The sequence below is a fragment of the Eumetopias jubatus genome, unplaced genomic scaffold (assembly GCF_037043125.1).
Source record: "Eumetopias jubatus isolate StellerSeaLion01/CBP00866 unplaced genomic scaffold, mEumJub1_p1.0 scaffold_15, whole genome shotgun sequence".
NCBI lineage: Eukaryota > Metazoa > Chordata > Mammalia > Carnivora > Otariidae > Eumetopias > Eumetopias jubatus.
In genome coordinates this window covers 26,964,498-26,987,045 of record NW_028274821.1, presented here as the reverse complement: position 1 = coordinate 26,987,045, position 22,548 = coordinate 26,964,498, and the positions used below count along the sequence as shown (strand labels likewise).

General features: G+C 43.9%; 2 protein-coding genes and 1 long non-coding RNA gene across 3 annotated transcripts in view; 2 read left to right on the top strand and 1 right to left on the bottom strand.

The window, feature by feature from the left end:
* LOC114223325 (uncharacterized) overlaps positions 1 to 2,094 on the bottom strand; it is a 95,736-nt gene extending 93,642 nt beyond the window's left edge. Inside the window, exon 1 of the long non-coding RNA XR_003612125.2 lies at positions 1,865 to 2,094. This is a non-coding gene — a long non-coding RNA (uncharacterized LOC114223325). The remainder of the gene's footprint in view (positions 1 to 1,864) is intronic.
* A 133-nt stretch (positions 2,095 to 2,227) lies between these two features.
* ISCA1 (iron-sulfur cluster assembly 1) lies at positions 2,228 to 13,240 on the top strand. The gene is made up of 4 exons (XM_028122230.2): positions 2,228 to 2,402; positions 8,728 to 8,781; positions 11,512 to 11,617; positions 12,952 to 13,240. The coding sequence occupies exons 1-4, from the start codon at positions 2,322 to 2,324 to the stop codon at positions 13,098 to 13,100; spliced, it is 390 nt and encodes a 129-aa protein (XP_027978031.1). The 5' UTR covers positions 2,228 to 2,321; the 3' UTR covers positions 13,101 to 13,240.
* Positions 13,241 to 13,327: 87 nt separating this feature from the next.
* Positions 13,328 to 22,548, top strand: part of CUNH9orf153 (chromosome unknown C9orf153 homolog) — a 43,569-nt gene continuing 34,348 nt past the window's right edge. Inside the window, exons 1-2 of the mRNA XM_088019074.1 lie at positions 13,328 to 13,725; positions 16,051 to 20,662. The gene's annotated coding sequence lies outside the window, so the exon portion shown is untranslated. The remainder of the gene's footprint in view (positions 13,726 to 16,050; positions 20,663 to 22,548) is intronic.

Below are 22,548 nucleotides of genomic sequence, written 5' to 3'. Positions count from 1 at the left end.
GTCTAAGCCCTGAAACTAAGGCCTGAATTGCAACACTGAACATTTCCCTATTTTAAGCTTTTAATCTATTGGTGGAAATCTAAATGTGGTTACAGCTTGCCAACTCCCTCAACAGTTACCACACCCACCTCAAGACACCCTACACACCCACCTCAAGACACCCTAGGACAGCTGCTGTCCTGAGATAAGGGAGCCCACATATTTCTTACATAGTCATGAAAACCTAAGGCCAATTTATCTCGGGGACCTGCACCAGTTTCAGATAGCATTAGGTATGCCTGACCCACTAACAAGTAGATTATGTGACTTACCACTCACATGCAAAACAGCCAACCAAGTTAAAAACTGAGTAGTGTGTATTAAATAGATGAAAGAATTAAACATACATGGGGGATCCTGAATCAGAAAATTTAGGACTAGATTTTTAAAACGCACTTTTTTTCTAAAGCACTATACTAAAAGGCCAGAGTTTATGCATCATTTTTAAACTAGCCGTCCCAATGCTCCTGCTCTACTCAGCCTAAAACTGTGAGGCTACTATGAGACAGTGTGCCCAAGGGTGCTTTTGAAATCTATACAGTGCTACACAACTACATAACAATATTTCAACAATTAAGAATGATACATGGCATTTTTTTTTATTTTATTAACACACTTTATTTCTTAGAGCAGTTTCAGGTTCACAACAAAATTGAATGGAAAGTGCAGAGTTTCCATAAGCCCCTGTCCCCACACAAGTCCAAATCCTCCACTATGCACATCCTACTCCAGGGTGGGGAATTTGTTACAACTGATGACGCTATATGGACACAACATTATCCCCAAATCCATTGTTTACACTAGGATTCATTCTTGGTGTGATAAGTTCTGTGGGTTTGGACAAATGTATAAAGGCATGTACATCCACCATTGTAATATCAGTTTCACAATATATGACCTCTTTAAATATCCATGAACAACTAGCAACGTTTATTGAGTTGTAGTACTTAGCTAGGTGCCATACACTCGTCTAAGGGCCTTTCATTTAATCTTTACAGTCTGTGGGAGGAAGGGCATGAGAAGTAAAACACCTTGTGCCAAATCACCCAGCTAGTCAGATGAAGCCAAGACAAACCCACCATACTACCATCTCCTAGTCTCACCCTTTGTTTTGGGTTAAGCCGGGTTTAGAGGCAAAAATAACCATTCTCTTAGTGTCAGGCAGTTGTATTTCAGTAGTAGGGAGACCCAACTACTTAAGGGAATTTTGAACTCTCCAATCCTGTAGGTTTTAGGGCATGAAAGATAAACTGGGCTCTAAAACACAGTTCACTGATAGTTCTTTCCACATTGAAACACTGAGCAAAAGTCCTCCCCAGCACCACCCCACCGAACCTCCTTTTCCCTTTACCTCTAGCACCGCCACGAGAAAAGCCTCCTATCCTTCGGTTCTCCTCCTCCCGACTGCTAACTTCTACCCCCCCAGGATCTCTCATTCTTTCCTCGGCTCTCCATTTACCAGGCTACCTAGGCATGCCTGGTGCTTCGGTGTATTTGCCGAATTAACAGGCAGAATTAAAAGGCAGAAGCCCCTGCGCAGCCACGACAAGGTCTGACAAACAACACGTGTTAAATCAAGCTTATTAGACGGTTCACGCTATGTTGACAGAGCTGCCCAATCACATCCTCGGACTGTTTGGGTTCCAAAGTCGGCACCTAAAAGCTAAAGTTACATTAGCACCGTCCTCCAGTATCCCTTGCAGTACAGCATGAGGTGAGGCGGGGGGCCGGGGGTGTCTCAGCCGTTTATTTCACGACTCTGCGGTAAGTCTATGCTCTTTAGGAACTGCCTAGCTCGACCAAAAAGGAAGACAAATGGATGTACCTGGGCCTCGGAACCTTTCTGCTTTGGAGAGCACCAGCTCTCGTGCTCAGCGCTCTTACGCAGGGACGCCGCACCTTTCCCAGGGACAGATCGTGGAGCAACACGCCTCCAGCGTCCACAAGTCAGCAATCACTCCACGTGCCCAAACCCCACTCCCCACGACGCGCGGAGGTAGTCCTTGCGCAAACGACCTTGCGCCTCCCTCCCCCACGCACCTCCAACGCCCCGGGCCGTTGCGCCCCGCGTCACGTGCCCACAGCCCAAGCGCCGCGCCCCGCCCTCTGCCCGTCACTCACGCGGCCCGCCCAATGGCAACGGCGGGGGTGGGCCCGCGCGGGGCGGGGCCTGGGGCGCCGTGCGCCGGAGCCTGTGGCGTCAATGCGGCCGCCGTGTCCATGGAGAGAGGCTGAGGTGGCCGAGCTCCGGCCCGAGGCACCGGGGCTCCGGGACGGCGAGGATGTCGGCTTCTTTAGTCCGAGCCACTGTCCGGGCTGTGAGCAAGAGGAAACTGCAGCCCACCCGGGCCGCCCTCACCCTGGTGAGTGGCCAGGGCGCGCGGTCGGACGGGTGACAATGGTTCACCTCCGCCCCCTCGAGGAGGTCACGGCGGCAGGGCGCTGGGCCCGCTCCGCGGCCGCTACGTCGCCGCCCTGTCTTCCTCGCCCCGGCTGGGGAGATAAACAAGCCGGGGCGGGGCTGCTCCGCGAGAGCCGGACACCCCGGGAACTACGTTTCCCAACAGGCCCTGCGCCGCTGCGTGCGGGGGTGGGGGTCGCTGTGTGTGCGTGAATTCCCGGGCGGCCGAGGCGGCCCGCTGCGAGCCTAAGGGTGCGGCTGTGCTTGGGTCGCTGGCGTTTCAGAGCTCGGCGTGCGGGAAGCTGGGGGAGGGAACCGGGCCCCCTGCCTTCGAGGTGCGCGGGGAGGGCGGAAGCTCGCCGGGGCACGATGGGGCGAGCGTGGCGGGCGACGTGAGAGCGCAGCCTCAACAAAGCCCACCCCTCACTGAGATCAAAGCTGTAGTGCACAAAGAGTTCCTTCCTGGGGTCTGGGAGGGAAGGCTTTTTGAAACACCCTCTGTCCCTCCAGCGGGCCTCGGCCGTGGTCGGCTCTCACAAAGGACAAAGAAGGATAAAAATCTCTACCCTGAGTGAGCGTTGGGCGTTTTCTGGGTGAAAGGTCGAACACACTGGGAGGGCACCAGAGTCTATGCCGCAGATGCTCACCGCGGGATTTATCCCGCAGACGGGATCCCTGGTGTACTGTGCAGTCGTTTTTTTTTTTTCTTTTAACTGAGGGAGAACTCACATAAAATTAACCACCTTAAAATGTACCACTCAGTGGCATTTAGTACATTCACAGTGTTGTGCAACCATCACCTCTATCTAGTTCCAAAACATTTCACTCCAAGAAAACTCAGTATCCTTTAGGCAGTCACTTGTGTTTTGGAAGAGTTGGATTTCATAGGAAAGCTTATGAATCACGGATTCCATTCAAACTAATTCTATAAGAAAGCCTGTTGTCAGAAAATCAGTTGTACCAAAATAGAAGAAAGTTGTGAACAGGTGGGAGAATTGATTTTTATAATGGATCAGTGTTTCCAGCCTGTACAGAGGTTATCCCGATTATTCTGTATTACTGTTTTCTGTACGACCAAGCCGGTTTCATGTCTGGAAGATAACATCATCAGATCTTAGAATTCTCCAAGGTCTTGAAATCACAGGAACTAAAGGGCATGAGTCAAAATTTGTGTCTTTCAATCTCAATTAAAAAATATTCAGAACTGAAAAGAATTCTACCACTGGTAATGGTAGAGCGAGAAAGAAGAGGTACAGAGACGCTTTATGGCCTTTTCTTTGTCCATCATCTAGCATATTACCTGCTTGTTCAAAATCTCTGAGTCATTCCTTTCCTCTCCATTCCTTGTCATTCAGCTGACATTTAAGACGACTTGTGTTTCAGGACAAGAAATAGAGTTACACAGTTCCCACCCTCCAGGGACACCGTTGTGGGCCAGACCTTTGCCACCCTAGAATTACTAGGGATAATAACACAGCTCGCATTCTCAGACCTGAGCTCTCTGCACTTGCTCCTGCCTCATGACCTGTTACTGAGCTAATTCTGCTAACAGAATTGGTCAGTTCTTCATCTTGTCAATTCTTAGTCCACAGGGGCTCCATGTTGCCTTTGATCAAGTGTTCTGATTAACTTGCCAAAGTCCATTGTCTGAACTTAGCCTGTTTAACTGTCTAGCTAACTTTAGAAGTTCCTTTCCCTGTAGTTTTAGCTGGTGCCAAAGATAAAGCAGGTCCTCGCTGCTTTCCACACACGGCCTGCATAGCAGGCTGCAGTCATTTTAATCCTAGCATATGTTCCCTAGTCTCAAGACACTGGCATGCATGAATTGCTGTCTGTTCTTAGTTTTCAGGTGTTTTTGCAAACATTGTAAATCCCAGCATGTTCTGTCGAGTGCAGAAGCAGGTGATCAAAGGGCTAATGAGTGAATACAGATGAAAGCAGATGAAACTGGAGATTATTCAGCAAAATGGGTAGGAAGAGATCAGTGTTACCTAGATATATAAATTTGACATCAGGAGTTTGACATGGTGCAAACTTGTCCAAGTGCTGTACCTGTGTAGCCTACCAGGGGTCATCAAAAGGCTAGGAAAAGGAAAAGGAATTGATGAAATGAAAACATGGTTCCACGCTGTCAGCGCCCAGGTATCCACATTAACTGATGTTAATCCAGGAGAGGACTGGTGGTTTGCTGGAACAGAAGGCTTAGTTTGGTGACAGGCAGCCCTTAACACTTTTATGCAACCAGAGTTGGTTCTTTGAATGTTTTAAGACTCCACCCCGCCACCTCAAAGTTGAGTACCTTTGGACACCTGTGGAGAACCTCCAAAGAGGATGCTGTCCCTACTCTGCATACCCAGGTGTTGGCAAAAGAAATTGAATTCGTAGGAGCCAGAGTAAGATATGATGAAAGCCTGAAGATTTAACACTGCCCTGCTGGCAGAGGCTTTTATTTCCATCGTTCTACAAATCAGAATTAGCGCAACTACAATTTAGGATTAGGGACGTAACTATAGCTGTTCATAAAGCGCAACCAAAATTGCAAGAGAATGATGGTACATAGCCAGCATCATTCTTCATGCACAGAGGGAAGTTAATTCATTATGGGCAGTGGGTACTTTAAAATTTCTAGTGGTACCTGGTTGAGAAGGACAAGGAAACAATATGTTACTTGAGCCCCGATAAGGAGCTGTTAATTCATTGAAGGACAAGTACCAGAAGTCCTTTGGAACAATGACCAAGCAGTAATTTGTATATTTAGGCAATTTAAGGGATATTCTCCAGGGAACAATTGGAAGTAGCCTAAATGTATAACAATGAGAGGTTAAATAAATTAGAGTAGATCCAGTTAGTGAGTAGATCCAGTTGGTGAACTATTATGTAGTCACTGTAAATAACGTTTTTTTTTTTAAGTTTGGGAGTCATAACTTTTCATTCTTTAACTTACTATCCCTGTGTCAATTATTTAATCTTTAATACTTAAATCACAGGATTGTAAGAATTTAAGATGATGCATATAAACCACTAAGCACATGGAAGGTACTCAGTAAATGGTTAATATGTCTATTACTATGTATTGCATGGGAAACATGTTAAACTGTTTAAAATGTAGGCCACAAAATATCTACACACACACACAGATGAATAGGAAAAGACAAAAGGGGAAACACCATAATGCCATAATGAGTTAAAATATACTGCAACTTGTTCATTGGCTGCTATTTATCTACCGTCTTTTAAACATTAAAACGCCACATTTATAATGAAAATGAAAATAGGTTGTAGTTGTTGGCACATGTTTAGTGTACATAATCATGGAGTTAGCTTTGGTTTTAATTTTGTTTTCTTGGACAGCAAAATATTAAAATTGCCTGGGGAATTACCTAAGGAAATACAATTACCTAAGGATATACAGTGTTGAGGATGAAAAGCTTCTGATACAAAAATGGACTAAAAATCTTTTTTAAGGGCCTTTTGTCTTGTTCTGTGATCTACCTCTGAGTAGATTAAAAACCATCGTTATATTTCATTGAGTTTCAGGAATCTCAAACTTTAATTCATTGGCCAAATCTCAGGTGAATAAGTCATTAATTCTACATACATTTCTGAGAAAAGTATAGGTGTCTTAATTGTTTGGGGGGAGTGCATGGAAATTGGAAGGCTACCAGGCCTGCAGCCTGTTGTTTTGTTGTGAAGTTTTCGGACTATTTGCCAGATTGAGTGTACTTACTGCAGAGTTGCCAGAGCCTGCAAATAGATGTGGAGCCTGTAGGATCCTCAGCTTCTGCCTGGTCCTGAGATACAGAAAATATTTTTTATAGCTAGCATTTTTTTTCACGTGCCACATGTTCCCTTTTAGCCATTCTGACTTGTTCTGAAAATCAGTCCCTCACTTAGAAAGTTATAAGATCCCTATCTTTCCCTTTAAGTAAGTACGCCGCTGGGTTTCCATCATTAATAACACTCCTCCCAATGCAGTATGTTTGGTTTTGGCCTGACACAGGAAAATTAAGAAAGACTCATTTTGGTTCCTATAATGACAGTTCCCAGGCACAACAGGTTACTTTTCCCTTAAGAGTATAGGAGTGTGAAGTCGACCGCTTCGGGATAGGTGGACCACTCCATGAATTGTTTTTGTGTACTCTGTGTAAGTGTTTTCTACTAAGAGTTGGGAAAAGAAGAAAAAACATTATTTTGTAAAATCAAATTCAGTAATTTAATAATCACGTGGAGATAAAAACACGTGGGGCTATTGACAGAGTAGTGTGTACACCCTGTCTTCTTTGTTTTGGTCATGCAGCCGTGAACCCTCCTCACCTTTGACTCTCCAGCATTACAGGGCAAGTTGTACTTGCAATAAATATTTTCCCATGGTTGTGCCTTTTTTTTTTTTTTTAACTTACCGGAAATCCTTTGCTCTTTGACAGTAATTAGATTAATTTCTTCAGGACTCAATGTGGGAAATAAGACCATGAGAATAACAGAAGCTAGTTTTTACTGGCAGTTGTTTGGAAGGGTAAATGAGCATTTTTAAACATTTTTTTCAGAAATATTCCTGTAACTATTTGAGGTTGACATGCTGTGATCTCAAAAGAAGAAAAAAAACAAAAGAAAAGATTAATTCTGCTCTTCTCCATTTCCTTTTTCTTCCCCCGGCATACTGTTCCCTATCGTCCACTATTGTCACACTGGTTGGCTTCTGTTCTGGTAGAGTTGTGGGAAAAGGCCTTTATAAACCATGTACTGGTGGTGATTTTTTTTTTTTTACCTTTTTTTTTTTTACCGTTATGCACAATAAATATATATGTGCACACTCACCGTACATTAATAATTGAAGTCAGAGTTTCTTTGAACATTCATCTTTAAGTGTAATACATTGTTTTCTTTTCTCTTCTAGTTTGTGTTTTTAAAAAATACTAGCGTCAGCTTTCTAAATTGGTTTCATGGCCTTTCTGAATTGGGTCCAGACTCTGCTTCAACATCCTCATCTGGCCAAGGCCCCACCGGCCAGGCCAGAAGAGCACACTTTGAGGCCATCCTCTCAGTCTGCTCCCTTCACACAGGCTGGGGTTTTGGCTACAGTTACTTCCAAGTCATAGGTCATAATGTCCATTCTGGGATTCCACAAGCCAATAAAATGCCAATAAAAAAACTGGAGGACCAGCACAGCATTGCCAGCTAAGGAGCTAATAAAACAAAGTGGGAAGGACATGATCTCTTTGTTAATACACTCTCATCATTGTAAAGTAGCAGTTTATATTGAGCTCTTTGTGCCTGGCACCGTTCTAAATGTACTTCATGAACTTATTTAATCCTCACAAGAATCCTGAGGAGGAGGGTTTGTTCTCCCCATTTAAGCCAAGTAACAGGCTTGGACACAGCTAGGAAGTAGGGCAGGAATGCCCTGGAATAGACTTTGTCACTGACAGCACCATGAAAAAGCAGATAGGATCCAAGAATAGAAATTCAGTAGATGTTGGAAAATTGCATTTCTCCAGAAAATGGGATTGATGATGCTGACCCATACACATATAATACATTGTGGCATTTTTGTCATTTTGAGGACAAATGGGCTAGGTAATTAAACAACATTGCTCCTGAAAAATGCCTCCTTGTGCTTGTTTCTGTAGTTGATTAGCTTAGCTCTGTTTATCCGGATATCCTGAGATGATACTGTTTTAAACCACATTTAGTATCTGTGTGAACATGTGGTGGGACTGGTATGAGAGGCACCCTCTGGGTTGATGATGCTACGTTGTTCCCTCTGTCCATATTGATGGACTTGAAATAGATTTGGGGTAAGCAAAAAATATAAAATAAAAACAATAGGTTAATAATGATCAAAAGAAAAAATGTCTGAAGGTTGGCTTCCCCAGTGATGACTTAATTGATTCATTGGCTGTTGAGCGCCATTTGTGTGTCAGGGAATGTGCTTGTTGCTGAGCATACAGTAGGAGCACAAAATAGATGCTGCCTAGAAAACTTAGATTTGTGATGTATGTAAGTAGAGAGAACCAGAGAACTTATGACAGGGAGCTGATCTTGCCTGAGGGGGGACAAGATTCAAAGGATGTTGCCAGAAGGTATTTTAAAAAATAAAAATAGAATGCTTTGAGTTGAGAGTTCATGTGTTTGTGTATAAAAGCCACAAGGTACTCAGACAAGAGCATAAATTTGTCAGACGAATTTACTAAAGATATACTTGAATAGTCTTAAAGGCTACGGAACTATAAGGCTTTAAAGAAAGCAAGTTTTGTAGCTAAAAACTTAATAACTTGTTCTTTTTTCAGACACCTTCAGCAGTAAACAAGATAAAACAGCTTCTTAAAGATAAGCCCGAACACGTAAGTAAAACCAATCAGATGAATATTCAGTAAAAAATTGAAGTTGTATTTTCACACTGAATTTATCTTGTGATAAACAGCATGTTTTCACTGGCTAGGGATTTTTATTTAAAAAATAAAATATGCTCATGGTTTTTAGAGATTCAAATAAAATATAACAGGGTATTCAGTGAAAAAGACTTCATTTTGTGACCCCAAACTCTTGGTTGTCTTTCATCCTTCTAAGGGCCCACCTCTTAAGTGTCTTTCCTGAGACCATCTGTACATTTTTATCTGCCTACACTGGGGTTTCTCAGGTTCTGCACTATTGATGTTTTGGGCTGGATAATTCTTTGTTGGAGGTGGATTGCAGGATGTTTAGTATTATCTCTGGCCTCTGTGCACTAGATTCCAGTTGCACCGCCCCACTCCTCAGTTGTGACAACCAATAATAATTCCCCGAGGGGCACTACTGGCCTAGATCATGCTTGGAATGTTTGTGTGTATCTCCTTTCCTACTTAGAGGAAAGCATTCCATATATGCTGTGGTTATGCTTTGCTTTTTGCCCCTAATATAGCTTGAAGTTCTTTCCAGAGCATTACAGAAAGACCCACCTCATTCTTTTTTTATGACTGCATATATTAGTGTATTTTGTTTTATTTATTTATCCAGTCCCCCATATTAAAGGTCTTGGGGTTGTTTACATCTAGTGCTGCCACAAATATCATTCAGCAAATATTTAGTGTCTGTAGTGTGCCAGGCCCATTGTTCTGAAGACTAAGCCTGTAAGCTTGGTTTAGTGCACCTGTGTAGGCTGTCCTCCTAGACGAAAAATTGTTGAGTAAGGGGAGTGTGCATCACCTTCACCTTCGTGAATTGTTAGTTGCCTGTGGAATATTGTAAATTACATCCAAGTATTAAACTATTAAAATTTAGTAATTAGACTATGGAATGGTTTCTAGGTTCTGTTGTACAACCTATATTACAATGTAATGAAGTTCTGGCACATTCCTCCTAAGAATTACTAAATGCTAAAAATATCAGTATGCCATCTCTGTTAGGATAGACTAATGAAAAGAGTATACAGGTATCGACCAAATGAAACACTGTGTAGGTTTGAGGGATGACAATGACATGAAAAGGATGGGGAAAACACTTCATTGGGTGTCATTGCTGGTACAAGCAGTCCCTTTTCCAAACTCCAGGTACCTAAAGCTGTATTTTCCTGTATTCTGTAAGTATCTGTATTCATTCCTAGTAGTTGGACTTTCTGCTTGCTTGAGTCTTTCCTGTTTATGAAGATAAAAGCTAAGTCAAGTCAATACCTAGGACATGTGCTCCAGAATTTCATCTAGACAGTTTACTGTTGATCATGCTGAATATGTGAAACGCCCCACATGTTCTCTCAGCTCTCACTCTGAGAGTGAATAAAACCACAGTTCTGTCTCCTTGTTGTTTAAGGACAGAAGAGACTACTGTCAGAATGCTTCAGCTCATCAGAACTCCCAGGCAGCTTAGCATTCTAACTCCCGGTCTCACCAAGTGTCTTCCCACTCATGATTGCTTTCCTGAAGCAAGTACACATTGCTACTTTTAAGAGAATCAAGATCTGCTTGGTGAAATCATACTTTTTATGATAATACTTTTACTGTATACTTAAAAAAAGCAGCTAGGATCCAAGAGTAGAAGTTCGATAGATATTGTTAGAAAATCACATTAAGATAGACACTGGTATTTTAAAAGTGCAGTTTGGTCACTTTTTAAACTTCTTAACCTCTGTGTTGGCTGCAGTCTTTTGATTTCTGGTACTTGAGAATGTTTTCATAGTTCTGCCTTAGATTTAAGGCCCTGTGTAGAGGCAGGTATGATTGCCAGGGGACAGCCTGGGGACCTCAGTGAACCTAACCATAGGGAGGGAAATTTCCTGAGAACATCTCATGCGATGAGGTGGAGCACAAACGTTTTGAGGAAGTGAGAATTTGTTAAGTAGTCATCTATGCCATCAGATACCTTTCTTTTTCCTTTAAAAAAAAAAAAAGAAAAGTGATTATTCTTGTTTAGAATTAAAACTCTTCTTTAAGGGGCACCTGGATGGCTCATTTGGTAGAGCATGTAACTCTTGATCTCGGGGTTGTGAATTCAAGCCCCACATTGGGCAGAACTTACTTTAAAAAAAAAAAAAAAAACCACCTCTTCCTTTAAAAATGTTATTCCCAACCTAAACTGCTAATAGTAAAGGTTAAGTAGTTAACATGCCTTCGTATAGTGGACTGCTAAGGCATTATATGCAAATGATAATTGTGAAAGTTAATCACATGGAAGGATGATGTCTTAACTGGCAAAAACAAATCAGAGAATTAAGACTTATTCCTGTTATAATAAAGCCTGTGTTTAGATTATATGTATATATGACAAGGACTGGAAGAAAAAAGGAAAAAAATATGTTGAGAGTGATAGTGACTGGTTTTGGGGGTTTCCCCCTTTGTATTGTTTTGGGTTTTTTGCATATAATTGTTTTTATTTTAGGATTCCCCACTAGTATTGCAGTGCTGTTTGTTAAATAGCTAAATTTTTTAAATGCTTGTTCCCCTTTCCACTTATACTTCCTAAAGGGACATATTATAGCCAGAAATCTAATTTCCTCTTTTTAAGCTTATGAAGAAACAAATAACGTCAAATAGCCAGGGTTTTTATAAATGCTTAATACGTACTACTTTAAAACTAAGTTTATATTTACACTGCTTTTTCAGGTAGGTCTGAAAGTTGGTGTCCGAACCAGGGGTTGTAATGGCCTTTCTTATACTCTAGAATATACAAAGACAAAAGGAGATTCTGATGAAGAAGTTGTTCAAGATGGTGAGTTTTAAGCATATATAGTGCTCGCTGTGAGGTAGGGTGGTTTGACAGACTTTCATATATCAAGTGATTTATACACAGCAGCTGAGTGAGAATGATACCATATTGTCCCCAGTTTTGCAGATGAAGAGACTGAGGCATGGAGAAGTGAAATAGCTTGCCTAAGGTCACTCAGCTAGTTCAGTGGCTTGGTGAAAAGTTGAACCTACTCAAGTTGATTCCAGAGGCTGTGCTCTTATCGTTTGTTTGTTTATTTCAATTACAAAAGATAATCATTGTGTGCACAAAGGTTTTAAAATGCTAAAACTTCAGACCAAACCATCCATTTTTGTGGGAAGCAGCAGTTTGACGTCTATACCAAATAAGTAATGTCATCTTATGCTTTTGAGGAACCTATACTTTTAATTTTTATTAAAAATGTCAGTGCTTTAATTTTCTCCTGCCCCCGTGCCCCTACCCAGTAATCTGATAAAACCTATTTAAAAGAAAATAATGCCACAGCCTTGGGGGAACTTCAGCGTGCACGGGCATTTCAGTGGTGGCTCTGCGTCAGAGCTGTGCTGTTAGCTAGCTTGCAGGTTCCTACCGTTCATCTCATTAAACTGAAGTTACTGACCAATAATGACATTTTTGTTAATATGTTGTTTTTTTAAATCACTACATAAAATACCTTAAATATTAAATTTTTCAGAAGATGAGCTCTAATAACTATATATAGTTTACATTTGAGTAATTAGTTTCTTATAAGGAAGAAAGCTTTCTTAAACCAATTATATTTATGAAGATACCAACCTCTACCTGCGTAATTCAAGGGAGTTATGTTACTGCCAGTTTTCTGGCCCATGAGCAGAAGAACAAAACAGCCATGTTGCACCGATGGGCCTTATGACCCCAGCCCGGTGTATCACAGTCCTGTGCATCTCTCGGCTTGCCAGTGTATCATGTGTACGGATGTCAGTATAGGCTTTTCACATATTTCTTGACTGTTTTTACACAAGTCTCAGAATATACACATTTCCTTCATGTTGCAAATTGGAAAAATGGGTGAAGTATTGTGAAAAGCAAATTCTAGTTTTGCATGGAATTGTCATTGGAATATGCTTCTCTACAACTGCCAAGCCTAATATTGTGTTTGACATAGATTATTGGGTAGAAAAGAAGGGACAGACAGGAAACTGAGCCCTAATCTCTTAAAGGAAATAATGAAACAGATTCAGAAGTTTCCTGTTCGACTTTTGTCGGTGGTTACTATTTAAAAAGTTCACTTGTGCTTTGAATCAGCAGGTTCCATAGACCTGCAGGCTTTATGTGACACGTGTTTTCTTCTCCCCAAGGAGTCAGAGTGTTCATCGAAAAGAAAGCACAGCTAACACTTTTAGGAACAGAAATGGACTATGTTGAAGATAAATTATCCAGTGAGTTTGTTTTCAATAACCCAAACATCAAAGGAACGTGTGGCTGTGGAGAAAGCTTTAATATTTGACTACTCTGGCTGTAAGCTCCAGGAAAACTCATGGAAGTCCTAGGGCTTACTGAAGAAATCATGTGACTGTCACGTGCTTAAAGTTTATAATGTATGACTGCCTTATGAGGAAAATAAAATGATGCATTTTGGAAAGTGAAGCCAGTGTGTTAGATTCCAGAAGAAGCGATACTTGTATTCTTTTTAGAGGGCACAAAATGAGAAACCGTTGCTCTCTTTGGGTCATTTTCCTGATTTGTAAAGAAAAAAAAAAAGTCCTAGCCTGCACTTAATTGTCTTGCATCCTTTCTATTAGAACCAGTTTCATGAAAGCTGCCTACCTGGGAGGATTTCAGGAAACGTATTTTTAATACGTGTGCACGCCATAGCTCACCGTTGAGAGTGGCGTGAACGTTCATTTCCCGACCAGATTGATGGCAGAAGATCCTGACTGCCGGCATGACGTGGAAGTACACTGGTTTTCTACCCAAACTTGGCACAGCATTTCTACGTTTGTGTCCAAAATTTCTTTGTCAGATGCCTCATTTGCTTTACCCTTTAGCAGCACCAGCTGGTAGATGAAAGTATCGAACAAAGATTACCTTGAACTGCAGTGCAGAACAGTTCTGAGCGATGACATCAAAAGGTAAGAAATACTTCACCCACTATTTTTAATCCATTTCTTTTGCTACCCAGAACATCCCCTCAAAGGTGGAATCTCAAGCTGGCTTAGATCCTTTTGGTTGCAAGGTGTCTTTAAAGCCATCCAGCCCACTCCCTCAATGCTATACGTGGGGAAGCAACCCCCAGGGAACCTACAGGATGTCCGTCCACCCTCACACTGTGGGCAGTGTAGCAGCAGAACTGGAACTACACTCTCTCCCCTTCTGTGGAGGGGCCACTAGTTCTGCAGTCTGAGGCAGTCAGTGAAGATCAGTGTGTGGTCTGGCTTCTTTATCTGGTTGGCATTTTGATAAGATTTCTTTATAATTTGATGAAGATCATATTTAGTTTATTTTATTTTCAGTGAGAAGAATCTTATTTTAAAACCCACTTATGTGAGTTACCATCTTGTTTCTTTAGAACTTTGAAACAGCGGTTTATATTAGCAGAGAAGACATTTGTACCAACCCAAAAATATCCTTTTCGAATATAGTAGTCATTTTGAAGCAGAACATGAAGGTCTTTTCTTAAAATTCCCAATACGTGTACACTTTCTGGATCTCAAGTTCAGTGACTGTAATTCTTAACATTTTCACCACTTACTTTTCTTTAACAGCATTCTTTTTGTCATTTAGTTACTGATTTTCCTGGGTTTGACATACCAAGTGTTCTATGCGAAGACACGCTTTTTTTAAAAGCTGATTTTCATGAATTGAAGTAACTATTTATGTCCGTTGTATTTACTGAAGTACCTGGCACAAAATGCACCAACACTTAAGAGTAGTAGCTGTATGTAAATACTCATGAGTCCATATTGTTAATATATAATTGTCAATTCACTTATAATCTGTGCAATACTGTACGTATGTAGAGATTGAGTTGTCAATAAAAAAAAACATGGCCTCCTTGTGATCCTAAAATTGCCTTTTCTTTCTAAGGAAGAAGGGTTTGGGAATAGTAGCTATTCCAGCAACTAATGAATAATGGCTATTTTTCTCTGACCAGTCTCGTCGCTTACAGGAATTTTCTCCACCAGACTCTGTTGCATCGTCGTCGTGCTTCGTTCTCCATGCAGCCCTTTGACAGAGCCATTTTGCACCCCTCTTGGCTCCAGACATCAGCATTCCCTTTCTTCTTCAGCCTTCTCTTCTCCCTGTTTCGCTTCCTCCATCCTCTTGCACAGATTCCTTCTTATGTTCTCCTGTCATAATCCCTACCTGGAATGCTGTTTCCAGATCTGTCATCCAGGCTTTATGTTCACCTTCAGAAAGATTCTTAACAGTGCACCTCAGGCATATTTGTAAGCACCTGCTCTCTGCCTTCCTGAGGTTTCACAGATGACTGGAGACAGTCCCCAGCCTCAGAGATCTTAGAGTTGGCAAATGAGACACCAATAAAGAGAATACCGTGAGGGTTGTAATAGGTAAAATTTATTGCATACTTGCTACGTGCCAGGAACTGTTTGAATACAATCTTTACAATAATCCAGTGAAGTACGTCTGACCCCTGTCATTTCATAGGTGAGAAATTAAAAGCACAACATGAACAAAATAGTTGACCTAAGTAACATGGTCAATGGCCAGGTCAGAATGACAGCCCGCCCACACCATCTGGTACCAGCCTGTGCTCCTAGCAGTTGGGCCATGCTACATGTTCTAGAACCAAGATGGGTGCACTTTCTAAGAAGTTATCTTAGAGGTTGTAACACTTAGGCCAAGTTTTAAAAGCCCTAAGAGATGAGGGGAAGAGGGAAGAGAATGGACAAAACTAAAAGGGATTGAAAACATGCAGGAAGCTAAGCGCTCCGAAGAACGTGAGGCAGCAGGGGCAATCGGACCAGGAATATTGGGGCTTTCACTGGCTTCTGTAGTGTCACAAGGGCAGGGAGCCACTCAGAGTCATTACAAGGGGGCCATCAAAACATCTACATTCAGAAGTGTCTGGCTGGCTACCCTGTGGAGTGTGGGGAAAGCTGGCCAGGGCGGAGGATGGAAGGAGGCACTGTGGAAGCCCAAGTGGGGCCTGAGGGGGAGACCGGTGTGAGGATTTGGAGGTGCCATTGGCAAGACTCCATTGTGAACAGACCAAGCTCAGCAGGGCTGTGGTGGTGTGGCCCTTAGCTAATCACACTAACAACACTTTACTGGGTTCTCCTCTGTTTTTTTTTTAGTCTCTTGCACAATACTGAAAGGTTTTTGAAGAGAGGAGCTTTATCATTTCTTTGATGTTCATTTAACACCAGGCATGTTGTAATTATTTTTAACCAAAAGACTTTCCAACAGCCATGTCCTGTTCTTTCTCATTTCAGCCAAGCTCCACTTCAAACCCTGGGCGTCCTCTGAGAGGTCACTTCATAGTGCCCCCATGTGACATGGAGGACATCAGCTGCTGTGGTGGGAGCTTCACGCAGAGACACAGCCGATGATTTTTTAGTTAGAAGAGCACGCTTAGAAGCCCACTCCAGTGGCTAAACTATCCCAGGAAGGATTTCAGGAGACGGAGGCTACAGTGCTCTTCTGCTACCTAGTGTCTCCCTGCCCTCTGCCTCTGCCCCACAAGAACGATTTTCTCTTTGGCAAAGAGGAAAATAGGGAGGGGGTTGGAAAAAATCTCTACAAGATCAGACATCCCTAAGATTTCCAGTACTTCCTAGGTTTCATTCATCAGGAAATACCTTTAAAAAACAGCCTTTCTTGTCTTGTTTTGATGCCTGAGAGACCAGGAAATGGGAAAATCTGTGTTATTAAGCTGCCTGGTCATTCTCATGCCGTCAAACAGCTGTGAGACCCCTGGAGCCTGCAGAGCTCTTTACAGGTGTCCAGTTTGTGCCTTGGCGCAGACGTGAGATGGGCCACAAGATCACATCAACTCAAGGGTGAATACACATGTAACCAGCCTGATGCTGGGGTTCAGTTCGGCAGTTCATGAGATGCCGGCATGCAAAGCTGTAGGTCTGGGGGGAGCGGGGGAGATACACCTGGATTTAAGTCATGGGCTCTCTTGTGTTGTAGCCTTTTGACCTGGCACAGGTTAGGTAATTTCTTTGAGCCTGTTGACCCTTCTGTAGAACAGTCTCAGGATTTGGGGAAATTTGATGAGCTAACTGCATATAAACAGCATCCACCTTAGAGTTGACACTCAGTACGTTGTAGTTTTAGTCCCTTATACCTGTGGTTATCAGTTAAAGCAAGAGTTTAGGGAAAGGAGCGTTTCCATACAATTAGGGAGTTACTGCCCCATATTACAATCTGTTGAAGGAGATTTCCTTATTTCTTTACATGACCACAACTTGTTTGAAAAGAACTACAAATACAATTATACAGAAAAATAGCTGATTAGCTATTAAGAGAATTCCCATGTTGAGGGGCCTGAGTAGCGCAGTTGGTTAAGTGTCTGCCTTCAGCTCAGGTCATGATCCCAGGGTCCTGGGATCAAGCCCCAAGTCTGGCCCCCTGCTCAGTGGGGAGCCTGCTTCTCCCTTTGCCACTGCTGCTCCCCCTTCTTGTGCATGCGCTCCCGCCCCCTTAAATAAAATCTTAAAGAATTCCCACATAGATGTGTCTTAACCAAGGAGTAATAGCTGAACCCCCTCCTTGGGCTGGAGGGTGAGGGGTCCACACCAGACTTCAGACAGCCAGGCTGGGGGTCCACCTACCCTGTCCCTCTGCAATGCAGAGCCCATGTTGGGGGTAGAGTCAATGGGATATGTGATGTCGACTGCCTCCCTTGCTGTCCACCAAAACCTTCGTTAAAGACTAGAGTTCTCATGAATGGTATAGAACGTAACCTTCCCCAAGGCAAGGGCCCTGTACCAGTGATAACCTCCCAGTGTAAAACTCCCCTATGTCTTTGATAGCCCTAGTGGATTGCATCATGGATTACTTCCGTGAACAATTCCCAACTGTTCACTATTAAGTACACGTTTAGGGGCACCTGGCTCGCTCAGAAGAGCATGCAACGCTTGATCTCCGGGTCGTGAGTTCAAGGCCCACATCGGGCGTAGAGATTACTAAAAGAATAAACCTTACATGTTTACTGTTCTCCGTGGAGTCCAGGTCTTCAAGCAGTCCTCAAGCTTGAAAGTGTAAATAAATCTGAGGATCTTGTTAATAGTGCAGACCTGATCCCAAAGGTCTAGGGCGGCCTGGGGTTCTGCACGTTGAGCCAAGTTCCACGTAAAGCTCATGCTGGTGCTTTGCAGACCGCCTTTGAGTAGCAAGGTTTTAAACTATCTCCAGAAGTACCTGGTTGTATTAAGTGATAATTCGCACCTGTATTTGTTTTTACCAACTACCCACCGCGGTGTTCAGGGCTTCTGATGGGCATGAGTTGTGGCCGTGTTGCCACTCCTGAGATCACAGGGCCTCCCAGACTGCCTACCTGCCAGTTTTAACTCTTAAGTGCTGTCTGATTCCTTTCAGGATTGTGAAATACTAAATGTCTCAAGGATGCCCATTTCCACTTAGTAGCTTCCTTGGTGGCTGGGTCCCCAGCTCAGTCCCCACTGCATTACCCAGCACAACCAGGTGATCTGGACGGGCCCTAAGTCGTTTTGACCCTAATGCTCTGGAACCAGCGTCTTCTCGGATAGACCAAGTTTGACATCTCGGAGGGGAAATCTTGCACGGCCCTTCTCTTGAGTGGCCACATAAGGTGGCACAGGGCCTTGCCTGTCCTCAAGAAATGTGTTTTGTGGTAAAGTGCACATAACAGAATTTACCATTTAAACCACTTTTAAGGGTGCCGTTCAGTGGCCGTTAAGTACCTTCACATTGCTGCACAACCATCACCATCCATCTCTAGAACTTTCTCATCTTTCCAAACTGAAACTCTGTACCCATTAAACACTGTTCGTTCCTCCCCACCTTCAGTCCCTGGTAACCACAATTCTACTTCCTGTCTCTGGACTTGTCCACTCCAGTCCCCTCAGCCCTGCAGCCATACAGCATTTGTCCTCTTGTGTCTGGTCAGGGGATACACTTTTAATCTTCATCAGCAGGAGGGTTAGCCTAAACAGTTACTACTGTTGCTCTTTAACCCATTCTGATGGAGTCCTCTATTCAGCTGTGAGACTGTCCATTGATGATGTGTCTGCTGATGGTTATTTATGAACAATTGAGGGCAGTTTAAGAAAAGCATCAAAAGACTGTGCACTCAGCTGACCCAGACGAAATTCTTTATGAGGATTCGGGAGAAACAGGTAAAACGAAGTTAGATATATAGCACGACCCTCACTCTTGTCAGGGAACAAAGTCTAGAGACGCCATTAGGTGCTACAACAGATCTTATTTTCTTTCCAATGCAGCCCCAGTCCACTACCAGCCCAACCATGTGGGCAGACATAGGAAGCAGTCTTCTCCTAGTAACTGCCTCAATTTCTCTTCTGCATCTTGTACATATCTATAGAAGGAAAAAACTTGACAATTCAGCTACTTTATGTTTGCTTTTTAAAATGTCTGTCCATCCTCCACATTCCACCCATTACCCTCATGCAGGAAGATAATCCCCTGACGCTTCATGTCACGCAGCTGTTTATGTGACCTTGAGGGGGTCCATATGTCACAATGCACAGTTACCAACACTAAGCATTGCCAGATACCAGGCTAGCCCAGGGGGTACCAGATGAATGAGGCCCAGCCCCGCTCCCAGACACACAGGTTCATGAACAAGATGGCCACATAATTACAACGCAAGTGGTAAGTGCTGTGACCGACCCACTCCTAGGGCATAATGAGAGAAGAGAAAAGGGAAAATTCAGCCAGCTTGGGCGTGGCTAGGAGAGGAGGGGTGAAGTGGGCGGTGGAGAGAGACAGGAGAGACTGGCGCTGAGAGATGAGGTGGTAGCTGGGTTCATGTCTACAAATCAGAGTTGGGAAACTGACCTCCTTCCATCAGGTCACAGGAAGCTGGACCCAGCTGGTCATGACTGAGCCTCACCAGTCCCCCTCTTCCCTTGGGGCCTTCACTTAGCAGCCTTGCCCTCTTCCTGGGTTTCTGTGCCTTCCTTCCCCACCATGTTCCCACCGACTCCTAGCCCTGACTTGGCTCTACTCTCACTACACCTGTCCCCACATCCAGCCCTGAGAGTGCATGGCCTCAGTAGAGAGGACAGTCTGAAAGGAGGAGATCAAAAAATGGTAGAGAGCTTCCTCTCCCGGTTTCCAGAACCAGCATATACAGACACGCTGTTTCCCTTGGGCCCAAACTGGGTGGAAATAAATGAACTCCTCAAACTGGCTTCCATCCAAAGCTGCCAGGTGTTACCTCCTGCCCCTGCCCAAGCAGGCCTGTCAGTCCAGCCAATTACACTGAGCAAGTATCATCCCCTGGGGTCTGTCCTCAGAGCTCAGAGGACAGTCAGCATTGGTCAATGGCAATTCCTTTGGATGGAATTGCAGTGTTCCAATCCATCTCACCACTGCCTACCCCAGCTGCTACCCACCTAGGTAGGGTCTTATCTTTCTTCTTCTGTTCCATACATACTACCTTACATTTCAGGTGCTAGGAGCACCCATAAGCACACCGTGGTGGTGTGGACGGCAGATGAAGCTAAGGCTGGTCACCCAGCCAGTGCTTCCAGACTGGCCTAGGATCCTGCTCAACATTAGCCAGTTCCCTGGAGAAGAGGTGGGAAAGTAAGCCCCACTGCGGCTGCGCAGCTTGTCCTTGGTATCAAAGGAAGTGGAGTATAAATGGTTGTAGGTGTGGAGATGGTTGGGCACGGTTGGCATTGACCACAGGAAACCCCAAGGACATCTGTTCCTCTTCTAGGTTGGTGAGTGGAACAGTGCCCCTCCTCTGGTTTCTGTTTTTGGGAGTCTGGCTCCTTCCTTTTGGGATTCTATCCTATAGGTCACATGCTGCTGCCTCCACCAAGCAAACCAGAATCAAGCAGAGATCTTCCCTGGAGCCTACACCAGGTACTGATTCCCATTTTTAAAGACACTGGCATCCTCTGTTGTCCTCTCCTGAGGTCCCTGAGCTGCTCCCACGTCCCCTGCCCTGAGAGCCTGTGACACAGCAAACTGAACTGCCCACATCACCATAAGATGCTCATTATCGCTTTCTTTCTCCCTGGCTCTGGGAGGATGGGGGCTGGCTCATTTGGAGAGGGCTCCAAGGAATGCCACTGTTGCCATGCAAATCCGTCGTGTTGGTTTGTTTTGGGCTTGCTTTCTGTGTGGGACTACACGGCTCCAGCTGCTTCATCAAGTGTTCATGGAGCCCTTGCTATCATCATGCCTCGTGTTGTGGAGGACACAAAGATATCCCCCCGCCCGGAGGTGACCCTGCAGGAAGAGGGGTTGGTCGTAGGAGGAGGAAGAGCATAGTAGTAGCAGGTGGTGGTGGTGGCGGCCGTGATCAAGCTGCTAGCACTTGGCGAACAAGTCCTGGGAGCGAGGCCGCCTTGCAGGCACTCTGCAGGAGTCAGCACACTGAATCCTCAAGCAGCTTCGGGGAGTGGACACCATACTTACCAGGCCCATTTTACATATGTGTATCCTGAATACTGAGCTCAAGGCTAGCAAGAAAGACCTTGATTCTCTTCTCCACTGTGCTCAGCTGGGGAAGGTAAGACCAATATAACTAAACAAGATGGAAAACAATAGATGCCATTGAGGAGACACAGGGACACTGTCAAGGAGGCTCAGAGAAGCAGGAGGAGTACACGAGGGAGCAGAGGTGAGCTGCCACTGTGAGAAGGGCACCGGGGCCTCTGTCCAGAGAGAACAGATAAACAGGCATGGACACGGGAGAGTGGGGGCCGTGGGTGCCATCTGTGTAGGCGCTGTCAGACGATCCACCATTGGGAGTAGAGCCACCTGACAGGGAAGTGGTGGGGACACGGGTGCTTATGGCTGCTGGCTGGGCTGAAAAGCCCTCAGCACTAGGCAAATGCGCTTGCATGCTGTGGGCCACTGAGGGTTTTGAGCAAGAGCAAGTCTGGATCAGAATTCTCTTTTAGGAAGGGTTGACCCAGAGTGGCTTATAGAAAATAAGACGTTGGAGCACAGGATTTCTAGGGCACTAAAACTGTTCTGTGTTATGTGTAATGGCGGATACGTTTGTCATCACCCACAAGATGTACAACACGAAGTCAACCCCAATGTAAACTAAGGACTTGGGTTAATAATAATATTGGTCCAGTGCACCTGGGTGGCTCGGTCAGTTAAGCATCCAGCTTGATTTCAGCTCAGGTCATGATCTCGGGGTTGTGAGATGGAGCCCCGCATTGGGCTCCACGCTCAGCAGGGAATCTGCTTGAGATTCTCTCTCCCTCTTCCCTCCCCCATTCACACTCACTCACTGTCTCAAATAAATAAATCTTTAAAAAATAATAATATTGGTCCATCAGTTACAATAAATGCATCACACTAATGTGGGTGTTAATAGGGGATGGTGGAGAAATGTGAACACTTTTCAAACAATTTTCTGTAAACCTGAAACTGCTCTTTAAAAAAACAAAGTATTAATTATTCAGAAGTTTTTTTTTTTTTTAAGATTTTATTTATTTATGAAGGGGGGTGGCGGGGGAGCACAGAGGGACAAGCAGACCCCGTGCTGGATGTTGAGCCTGACGTCGGGGCTCAATCTCATGACCCTTAGGTCATGACCTGAACTGAAACCAAGAGTCAGATGCTTAACCAACTGAGCAGCCCAGGTGCCCCTCAGAAGTCTTTTTTTTTAAGAGCTTTTTAAAAAATTTCTAATTCCAGTATAGTTAACATACAGCATTATATTAGTTTCAGGTGTACAATAAAGTGATTCAGTAGAAAAGATGTCTTTTATTAGCAAAATAATCAGA

Bases quoted from the DNA above. Each gene is read 5' to 3' on its own strand.
- ISCA1 (XM_028122230.2), top strand. From the start codon at position 2,322: ATGTCGGCTTCTTTAGTCCGAGCCACTGTCCGGGCTGTGAGCAAGAGG. The intron at 8,782-11,511 runs GTAAGTAAAACC...CTGCTTTTTCAG, and splicing joins TTAAAGATAAGCCCGAACAC to GTAGGTCTGAAAGTTGGTGT. The intron at 11,618-12,951 runs GTGAGTTTTAAG...CTTCTCCCCAAG, and splicing joins TGAAGAAGTTGTTCAAGATG to GAGTCAGAGTGTTCATCGAA.